At 52.1% G+C, this 10,090-nt stretch overlaps 1 protein-coding gene and 1 non-coding gene across 2 annotated transcripts; one reads left to right on the top strand and one right to left on the bottom strand.

Moving 5' to 3' along the window:
* Positions 1–306: 306 nt before the first annotated feature.
* Positions 307–4,628, bottom strand: DUSP6 (dual specificity phosphatase 6). The gene is made up of 3 exons (XM_004700412.3): positions 3,773–4,628; positions 2,740–3,177; positions 307–1,784 (listed from the first exon to the last, which is right to left on the bottom strand). Exons 1-3 carry the CDS (start codon positions 4,170–4,172, stop codon positions 1,477–1,479), a joined length of 1,146 nt encoding a protein of 381 aa, XP_004700469.1. The 5' UTR covers positions 4,173–4,628; the 3' UTR covers positions 307–1,476.
* A 4,810-nt stretch (positions 4,629–9,438) lies between these two features.
* On the top strand, positions 9,439–9,596 carry LOC115870833. Its single transcript, XR_004046949.1, has one exon. It is a non-coding gene; the product is annotated as a U1 spliceosomal RNA (small nuclear RNA).
* The last annotated feature ends 494 nt before the right edge of the window (positions 9,597–10,090 follow it).

Here is a 10,090-nt window from a genome sequence, read left to right as displayed (position 1 = left end):
TAATGAACAAGCTGGCATCCTATTTACAAAGACTATTCTACACATACACACACACACACACACACACACACACACACACGGATGCAGCATGACCAGTCTATGATGCTATTTGTTATGCAAAAGATTAATTATCTAAGTACACCTGGAAAATTCTAGGCATAGCTTTAAAAATTATAACTTTTCTCTGCTCCCTTCTACACTGACATTACAAGCCGGTATCAAGTTCACTAAAAAATTTCTCTTAAAAGGTATTGTGCTTTGTGTACAGTTAGGGAAAGATTTAGAATGTACCGGAAAAAAAATCCATTTGATAGCCAAAATAGTTATTTATTAATAATTTAAGGTTTTACATTCATAATAAATTCCAGCTCAAAACTCTACACCATGAACATAATGGAGCAATTTACTTCTCCCTTCTTCACAATCATTTGCATGACACTATCAAGTGGGTACCCATGCTCACACACACACTTCCAGTTTTATACAAATTTCTTTTTTTAAAAAGGAAAGAAACCAACTCAAAGTATTGCATTTGAGGTGACGCTCCCTGAAGCATTTTGGACAGAGGTCAAAGGGTGTTTAGCACAGCCGAAGTTTAAAAAAACAAAAGTGAGCCCATGATTTTGGTGTCTTTCCAAGAGTTCCCCTTTGAGACAACAGAAGTCAAACTATTTACAAAGATAAGGCATAGTCACACTCAATGGGGGCGGGGGCAGGGAGGTTGGGGGGCAAAGAATCACAAGGAAGACACATGAAGACTAGGGACTGCACCAGAACAAGGTGTTAGTGAATATTGTCCATGAAAAGGTCATTCAAAGTTGGTACAGTAAAACTGAGCATGCTGCAGAGATACTCAATTCAAGTAGAAAAGAGCAAATACTTTGTTTTTAAGAAGTGGCATACTTTACTTTCTTCCTTTGGACAATTACAAACCCATCAAAGAAAAAACAAAACAATTCACACAAACACCGTCAAGTGATTTAAAGATCAAATATTTACAGTCATCAAGTGTAGTATCAGATTTTGTTTTGCAAATTGATTCTACAAATACAGAGCTGAAACCTGTCTTTGGCTCCTCTATATGCAAAAAATTGAATTGGTCTTCACTGAAGACAGTAATAGTTCCAGGGGCAAAGGAAACAAGGCCCTAAGAACCGGACTCCGACCCTACACCACTTGGTCCTACCCGATAAACCTGGAAGTCCTTGAATTCCAGTCCCTGCGTGGGTAGGATGTACACCTGGCTACGGAGCAAAGGTACTGCCTGTATCTATAGGGAACTCTGTTCTTCCAGAGGGAATGGAGCAAAGCTATCCCTTCATAATAACTAATTCCATACTTGGTAACCTTGTCTAATACAGGCAGCTGGTGTCATGTTGACACGGGGGGCCACACACAAACAAAGCAGCCCAGTTAATGCTGCCAAGGGTAACTGCAGAAGGAACGGCCACATCCCAGTGAGGGGGGGGGGGGCTTTCACGTGGATTGCAGGGAGTCCACCTGGTAGACGTTCTGGTTAGAGGGGGTGGTGAAATAGAGCTGCTGTGCTGGGACCCGGTTGTCACAGGGGCTGCTCAGTCCCAGCGTCCTCTCGAAGTCCAGCAACTGGCCCATGAAGTTGAAATTGGGGGAGATGTTGGATTTCTTCATCTTGACAATGTCATAAGCATCGTTCATTGACAGATTGAGCTTCTGCATAAGGTAAGCCACAGTCACGGTGACCGAGCGGCTGATGCCAGCCAAGCAATGCACCAAGACACCGCAGTTTTTGCCCCGGGCTTCATCTGTGAACATAAAAAGGGGAAAGGTAAGATGTCAGTCGACTGAAAGCACCTTTTATGAATGTTCAGTCTAAATGAGAAAACATCTCTATACATGTATATATATCCTATGTGTGGCACTTGAGCCCAGCAGGCAGCAGAAAATCTATCACTGAGATAAAACATGTTCACTGGGGCACAATAACATATTTCAGATATTTTCTGAAAAAGGAGCTTTTGTATTAAGTTTCTGCCAACAAAAAACTCCTTAATGTGTGCATTCTTTGCCCCAGCATGTGAATACCAGAAACCCTGCAATATGGCTGTGAATGCCTTTTATACAGACAAGCAGACTGCAAGGGTCTATTAAATTATTCTCCAACTGTTATGCAGCTAACAATGGAGGTATTCAGGCATTTTAAAAGAGAGAGGGAAGTCACAGGGGACAGCCCATTAGGAGGAACAGGATGTCGACATGGCCTGAAAATGAGTTCCTTTGTAATAGGAAATGCATTACAATGCCTGGAGATTCACTTCTCCCAGGCTTCCAGCCCACAGGTCTTCCTGCCTGGTTCACGTTACAGGCACCTTCTCACTGTTACTGGTATCACAGTATCATTCAGCTGGACATTGAGCATTCAAGCCCTTCCAACAATTAACTTGATGTCCTAAAATAACTCCCCAGTCCAGAAAATACTTCTCCTGAAATGTAGGAAAATTGTGTCTGACGGTCAAAGTCACCCTCTCCCCCTTTTAAATTCAGGGAACTAGACAGCATTTCAATGGCACTCATGGTCTGTAACCAGGTCAAAAGGCACTTCCCACTGCGAGAAATAAACCAGTATTGAGACCGCCCTCTTATTTAGAGACCTGAAGCCCTCCCAATTAACAAATAGGCAAGAACAATTAAATGCTTAAACTATGAATGGCTGGGAGTTTTGCATTTGAAAGTCCGAGCGGAAGTGTTCATTAGCCTCACCTATGAAAGAAATGGCCTCAGGGAAAAACTGGGACAGGTTTTGGCTCCAGTGGTCCGAGATGGGTATCTGCTTGTATTTAAACTCTCCTGCGTTCTCAAAGAGATTCGGTAAATTGGGGGTGACATTCAAGATGTACTTGATGCCGAACTCCTCCAACACGTCCAGGTTGGTGGAGTCCTTGGCACAGCCCAGGTACAGGAAGGGTAAGATCTCCACGGGGAAGGAAGGCTGGCTGTTGGTCAGCGGGCTGCCGTCCGAATCTGTGGCACTATTGGGGTCTCGATCAAGGTCAGACTCAATGTCCGAGGAGGAATCGGAGCTGATCCGCAGGCCTCCGAGTCCCAGCACCGGCAAGGGCGGTGAGCTGCTGCTACACGAGCCGTCTAGATTGGTCTCGCAGTGCAGGGCGAACTCGGCTTGGAACTTACTGAAGCCACCTGCCAGGGCGAGAAAAGCAAGAGTGTAACCCGAGATCCTGTAGTAATTTTCACAGCTTGTGAGATCCGCAGTCCGGAGCAGGAAACCCTACGAGCCCCGTGCAACCCCCACCCTCCACCCCTGCACGCAGAACCAAGAATCACACTGGAAATGTGCAGCCCCCACCCCCACCCCGAGCGGCACCCACAGATCGGACCACGGCTTCCCCCGCTAGGAACCCTTATTCTTGTAGATCCAGAAACGCACAAAATGGCAACTTTCGCGGATATTTTAAGGGACTCAGCAGTGCCCATCTGCACCCAAAGGACCTCCCCGGCTTTGTCAATTTGAAGTCAAAATCTACTAGTAGATAAGTAGAAGAAAAGAAACTGTATCTCGGGTACAAAGCCAGAGAATTCTTTGGGAAGGAACGGCCCGTGCAGGCGCCCGGAAGCTGGCGGCTTCTGCGGCTGGCCAGCTCGCGAGGGCGACCCGCATGCGGTTCGCGGGCCCAGCCGGTGCCACAGCGTGGCCGGGGCATTTTCGAGTCCCGGTGACCCGCCGCCCCTCGGCCCCAGCCCGGCCAGCCCGGCGCGCCAAGCCCCAGGAGCGTACCTTCCAGGTAGAACGCCCGGCAGCCCTCGTCCTTCAGCTTCTTGAGCAGCAGCCCGAGCACCGACTCGCCGCCAGTGTTCTCGTTCCAGTCGCTGCTGCTCTCGTCGTAGAGCACCACGGTGTCGGTGCCACAGCGCCGGGTGAAGCGGTCGCGGTCCTCGCCGCTCGTGAAGAGCGCGCGCACGGGCAGGTTGCCCTTCTGCAGGCGCCGGAGCATGATGCCCGGGATGGCCACGTTGATGGCCGTCTCGATGTGAGACGACTCGTAGAGCTCCTGCGGCCGGCAGTCCATCAGCAGCAACCGCTCGTTGCCCAGCTCCAGCTGCTCGTTGAGCCACGCCACCGTCTTGCTGATCGCCATGTCGGACGCGAAGGGCGCGGGTCTGAGCGTATCTATCATGGGGGTCGAGCTGCGGACGAAGGCGGGGTGCCTAGCAGACGCCCCTCGGGGCAGGCATAGGCCGAGCGCCCGCGCGAAGCCGCCGCTTCAGGAGCGGAGTTCGGTTCCGCCTCGCCGTTCCCGCGGGTGGAGAAAGCGAGACCGAAGGGACGCCCGCGGTCCTCCGGGCGGAGCTGCAGCCGCTCGCGGTGTCTATGGATCTCTGCGAACGGAGTTGCCCAGACAGTTTGGTTCCTCCCCAGTGAATGAGATCCAATGAATTCGGACTCCGAGCTACTGAGAAGGGAGGAAGAAAGAAGTCCAGGGGCTCCTAATCCCTCCCTCCAAGGCTGCACACCTCAAATCCACCCGGGAGCCTCTCTCCGAGGATTGTGAAAGCCGCAATTCGCTCAGTGTCCCCCAGTCCCAGCCTTCGCACACCCCCAGCGCGAGGGAGCTCCTCAATGGATACAAACAGCGAGCGTCTCAATGGATACATTCTCCGAGCCAGCCAATGAGCGCGCTGCGGAAGTGGCTGTTGCCGTGGGGACGGGCCGGCTGGAACAGGTTGTGTTGATGAATTGTTAATGAGTTTGTCATTCACAAAAACGGAAAGGAATTTCCGCTCCGGATAAGCCCCAGTGCAAACAAGCTGCAACTGCGGGCTCGGAGGGAGGAAGGAGCAAGAAGAGGAGGCGGCGGCGGCGGGGCGCGGGGCACCCAAACCAGGGCACTTCTGTCGTCTCCTGTTTCCTTTTGTTCAGAGTTCACACTTCGCGTCGGGACTTTCGCGCACAAATGGCGCAATTAGCACACACAAAAGACCTCGTTCGAGACGCCCGGGTCCTCGAGCTAGCGTTAAGAAAACTTAGGCTGACTTTTCCCCTTATTCCCTCCAAACTCATTGGGGCCCGAGTTCGCTTCGGACAGCCCCCCCCCTCCTTTTAGGCGGTGGGTGGCATTTATTTACCATTTTAAAGAGCCCGCCTGTTTGCCTGCTGGTCTTTTAGCCAAGGTTGTGTTGGGACTGGGGCACTGCGGGGCTTTAGTGACCAGTGAAGTGTTAAATGCTAATCCAACGCTTTTCGAAACAAATAAGGATTTGGTTGAAATGTTTTAAAGCAAGCAAACAAACAAACGTCGGGTTGTCCAAGCAAGCATAATAAAGCCCTTTTAAAAAAGGCTTTTAAAAAAAAGTGGAGGCTGCAGCAGGCTTGTTAGGCAGCTTTATTCCCGCTTCTGCGGCGTGGGAGGTTAAGAACCATTGTCCTGGGGACCCAAGTCAACTTCCCACCACACTCGCGGGGTGTGTGTGTCTTATTAATCGTTGCTGGCAGCGAGCTCTGCTGGCGGCCAGGGAGCCGGTCTAGCGGGACTGTCTCGGCGGGGTGCGCACGGGCCAGGCCGACAGTCCGTGCCATCGCGGGGTCGAGGACAGTCCTCAGTGGCAGGCTCGACGACTGGGTACTGAAGACGTTCTATCGAAGTGGAGCCACCGACCCCTTCCCAACCCAGTGCTGGGCGCACGCGGAGCGCCCGGCGCGCTGCAATCCGTGCCGCGCCGCCACCCCCACCCCCCACCCAGACGGCGGATGCGGGGCGTAGGGCGACTTCGGGGACGGGGACGAGCCGGTCTCCGCCTTCCGCGGCAACTTGCGGGGAGCGGCGAGATGGCTGGCTGGGCTTCCCAGGCTGGCTAAGACGCCGAGAGCCGCGGGGCACACCTGGCCGCCCCGCCGGGCGTGCCGGTCACTTGGGATCCGGCGCTCAAGCGGAGGCGCGGCGCGGGCAGCGGCCGGATGGGGGCGGGGCCGGGCGGGGGCCTCGGCGGCGGAGCGGCGCGTTCCGGGCGCGCCGAGCGCTATTGTTCTATAAAAGTGTCCGGGCCCGTCCCGCCCGAGCGGAAAACCACCTGTGTGCGCGGCCGGAAAGCGCAGGCCCGAATCCGGCCCAGGCCCCTACCGGACCCTGCGGGCTGGGAGCGCGGCCGCGCCACGTCGCGCCGCGGCCCGGGCGGCGGAAGCGGTGGGGGCGGGGGCTAGGGGCGCCGCGGGGGCGGGCGCCTGAGAGCGCCGAGTCTCCCCTCGGGGTCGGCCTGCACCAGTCTCTGCAGCACGTTGCATGTTTAATCACCCGGCTCTTCACTGTTCGCGAGCAGGTTGGCGGCTGCGAGGCGCAGGCAGCCCTCCCTGCGAGCATGTGCTGATCGGTGTGGGGGTTGGGGGGGGGGTGCCAAGCGCCTCTCGTCGCGCCTTGTTTGGGCAGCGCTGGTTTTTGACACCCCCGATCCGCCCCCTACCTGTTAAAGACGTTCCCAGCCCGAGACACTGCAGTCTCGGGGACTCTGGGGCGGATGGGGAGAGACAGGATGCCCTGCCTCGGCATTGAGACCGGCACAACGTCCTGATCCAGGATCTCCAGAACGGACAGGCAGGGAAGTGGGTTTGGACTCCTTTTTTCAGTGTGGTCCCCTGATCCCCAGCAAAGATTTGGAAGCGATAGAATGCCAGCACATCGCCAAGCTGGAAGACGAAACACCATCCCCCCCGGGTTTCTCTCTCGCATGAAAGGCCACAGCTATGAGCATGTATGTGGCTTCTGGAGGGCGTTGCCGTGCCAGCACCAACCCTTCCCCCCCTCGAGTGGGGTGGCCTGCGTTCGAATTCTGCCCCCACCTCTGCCTCAATGTGTAACCGCATTGGTGAAAGCACCTGGCTGTTCTAAGGCTCCGTCTTGCACTCCAACCTAATGAAGATAACATCATCATCTTCCAAGGGGCCTCGGTGACCATCCCGTGGGCACCTGAGGGTCCTCATATGGTGGAGGTGTGCTGTAACTCTGTTCATATTTTATGATGCAGAATTGGGATCCTAGGTTGCCGGGATTCTTCTGGACCTTTCTTTCCATCCCAAAGCCGGCCTTTGAAGCCTGCCTAAAGGCAGCCTGGAACTTTCTTATATACAGCAAGGCGGCCCACTTCCCCACAACCGCCCCAACCAGTTTAATTCGTTCCAATTCAGCTGTCAAGCAAGGAAGCAGGTACTGCCCTAACAACAACAAGGAAAAAAGCCGGTTGCTCTCCAGTAGATAGATTCTGACACTTGGTGGCCCTGTGTGTGAGAGAGCGGAACGGTGCTCCTCAGAGTGGTCAGGACTAACATTTTGGAAGCACAGCGCTGGGCTTTTCTCCCCGGGTGCTGCCGGGTGGAGAGGAGCTGACCACCTTGGCATGAGTAGTTGAGTGCTTAGCCATTTGCATCACCTGGGCTGCCCTGGACCAGCTCGAAAATCCTTTTGCACTTTTAAAAGAATGTGCCCAACTCCCTTTCTAAGTCTCCCTTTTCTCTAGCACAGAGTGCTGCTGTCATTCCACACTGGCTTACAGGAATCGTGTGTGGACATCTATGGTCAGGCATTGCCTTGCTTTGTGTGCTTACATGTATCATTGGGTCCTTCAACCACCCACTTACATCCCCATTTACGGAAATGAAGGAATTTGCCCCAGGCCACATAACAGCAAAAGGTGTCGTCGGGATTTGAAGCCCGACCATTTTCAGTCCTAGTTGAGGATTAACACATAAACCCTTTGCAGGCACAGGGACCACCATACTTAGCACTGAGGCCTATTGTTGGCCTACATTTGAAGGATTTCCTTTCTTGACCACTGGGCTTTTCCTGCCTCGCAGAGCCTGCCCCATCCTCTCCACAGATGTCCAGGATGACCAAAAATCAAGCTTAGTTCCCTGCTCCTTAGACGTGGGTTCAGGAACGCTGGTGGTGGTGTACTGGTTACCTTGGTCTGTGATCCACATGGTCAGTAGTTCGAAATCACCAGCAGCTGGGCTTTCTACTCCTGTAAAGAGTTCCAGTCTCAGAAACCCAAAGGGGGTCACTATGAGTCAGCATTGACTCCGTGCCTGAGAGTTGGGTTTGAATTTTCATTTCCTTTGCCCATACTTTTTCTTACCACCCAAGCCCTCAGTGCGAGTGTTCCCTTAGACTATGCCTTAGGATTCCAACATCACAGTTCCCAGTGCTTACCCAGTGAATCAGCTTGACGCATAGGGCCGCTCAAGCCTTCCCGCACTCATATTCTGACCGAGACAAAGTCATCTCGCCTCTCTGAGCCTGGCTTCCCCACTTCCTCCCTTTCTCCCTCTGTTTTTTCCTTCTTTTAGATAATCAGGTCAGTACCTTGAATCAAACAAGAATCCCTGCCCTTCCTGGAAATTGCATTCTAGGGAGAAGAGGCAATACATTGATCCCAAAACGATATAGTTACATTAGAAAATATATGGAGAAAAATAAAGCGGGAAGATAACTAAACAGTAGGTAAACCTGGGACGACTAACACCCGCCTCCAGCTGCTGCAAGGGAGAAAGTTGTATCAATTTCCATAAAGATGTATAGACTCAAACTCAATAGGCACACTAGGAGTCAGAATGCACTCATTGACAGTGTGTTAGGTGGGTTATGCCCATCTCAACGGCTTGAGAAATAGAGATAGCCAGGTGACATCTGAAAAGTACAGGGCACAGAGTGGATACATCTAAAGATGAATTTTTAAAGCAACTATATGCAGCACTGTTCCTGGTGATCCTGTCTCCAATCTCACCTTCCCGGCTCATTGGCCAGGCACCCAAGAAAAGCGCTCTGTGAGAAAAGGTTCTTGTCCGTAGAACCACAGCCTTCCTGTATGTGCAGAGACCTCAGTGTACTGTTGAGTTATCTGAGTGTATCAGGTCACCTCTGAGCTGGAACTTCACCGAAGCAATGCCCTTGTTTCTCTGTGTGTATGTGTGAGCACGAGTGCTTCGAGTCTTCCCAACCTTGCACCGGAGAAGCTCTTGCCTCGTTGTTAAAGAGCAGATAAACCCAATAGAAAGAAAAGAGAGCGTTCTTAGGCATTTGACTAAATGTTTGCCTGGCTGTTGGAAGCAACATTCCAGTTGCAGGAACTTCCCCAAGATTGGGGGCATTTGAGATTTCCCAGACCCAACTGAGTTAGCATGACCTTTAATCCTCTTGGAGTAATCTCTGTTGAGTACAATGACATTTGTGGACATACCATGTGAAAATAACTAAACCGATTTTCAGCAAGTGGGGAAGGGGCCTTTGGGAAAGGCTTCAAATGTAGTCTTGCAGCGCATTGAAGAGTCAGTCAGAGGACCCAGCAAAGCCCTCAGAGTGATAGAGGGTTTCTAACGCAGTTCAACTAAACTCCGGAACAGAATTTAATTGCTTTGAGAAGATGTGTTGAAAATAGTGTGACTTTAAAGTAAAGGGTGTACTTACCTGGCAGGGGAGCTACCATGATCACGAAGGTGGTTTTCCCAGGGCGAGGCTCACCCATTGGGATGTGCTGACCCCTGCGATTTCCCCCAATGTGGTAAACTTGACTGTAAAATTTGTGGTAGTGGGGGACTGTGTTCGTGCTCTCCCCTGTTTTAAAAAAAGAAAAGTAAAGGGTATTTGGATGGGGTATACAAAATTGCCCCTGAGGGCTCTTGACTGCTACTTAAAAGAGACATTTATGAACTGGAAGACTCAAAAGACCTACAGAATTGCCTATAGAAATGCAGGCCTGTGAACAAAGACGACCAACCCCATTGCCTGAGAGTCTGCTCTGACTGATAACAACCCTGTAAAACAGGGTTCAGTAACCTTGGGGTTTCTGAAACTGTAAACCTTGAAGGGAGCAGACAATCTCATGTCTCTAGTAGAGTGGTTCATGGGTTTGAACCCGCTGACCTTGCGGTTAGCTGCCCAATTAATCCACTGTGCCATTTAGACTCCTTAAAGAAGGTCATATATGAGCCCCAGTTAAAATACCACATGGGCAGGCCCTGGGTGCTGGAGATGCCAGCGCTGCCAGTGGAACTGCCTCTTCAGCCACCACAGACTACATGGCACAAGGAGCTGCAGGGTCTAACTGGATG

Source organism: Echinops telfairi, unplaced genomic scaffold (assembly GCF_000313985.2).
Source record: "Echinops telfairi isolate 266 unplaced genomic scaffold, ASM31398v2 ScPeMD7_2;HRSCAF=8, whole genome shotgun sequence".
Lineage (NCBI taxonomy): Eukaryota > Metazoa > Chordata > Mammalia > Afrosoricida > Tenrecidae > Echinops > Echinops telfairi.
The sequence above is the reverse complement of the archived record's forward strand: the minus strand, read 5'-3'. Positions and strand labels throughout refer to the sequence as shown.

Bases quoted from the DNA above. Each gene is read 5' to 3' on its own strand.
- DUSP6 (XM_004700412.3), bottom strand. From the start codon at position 4,172: ATGATAGATACGCTCAGACCCGCGCCCTTCGCGTCCGACATGGCGATC. The intron at 3,178-3,772 runs GTACGCTCCTGG...TCGCCCTGGCAG, and splicing joins CCGGGCGTTCTACCTGGAAG to GTGGCTTCAGTAAGTTCCAA. The intron at 1,785-2,739 runs GTGAGGCTAATG...TTATGTTCACAG, and splicing joins TGAGGCCATTTCTTTCATAG to ATGAAGCCCGGGGCAAAAAC.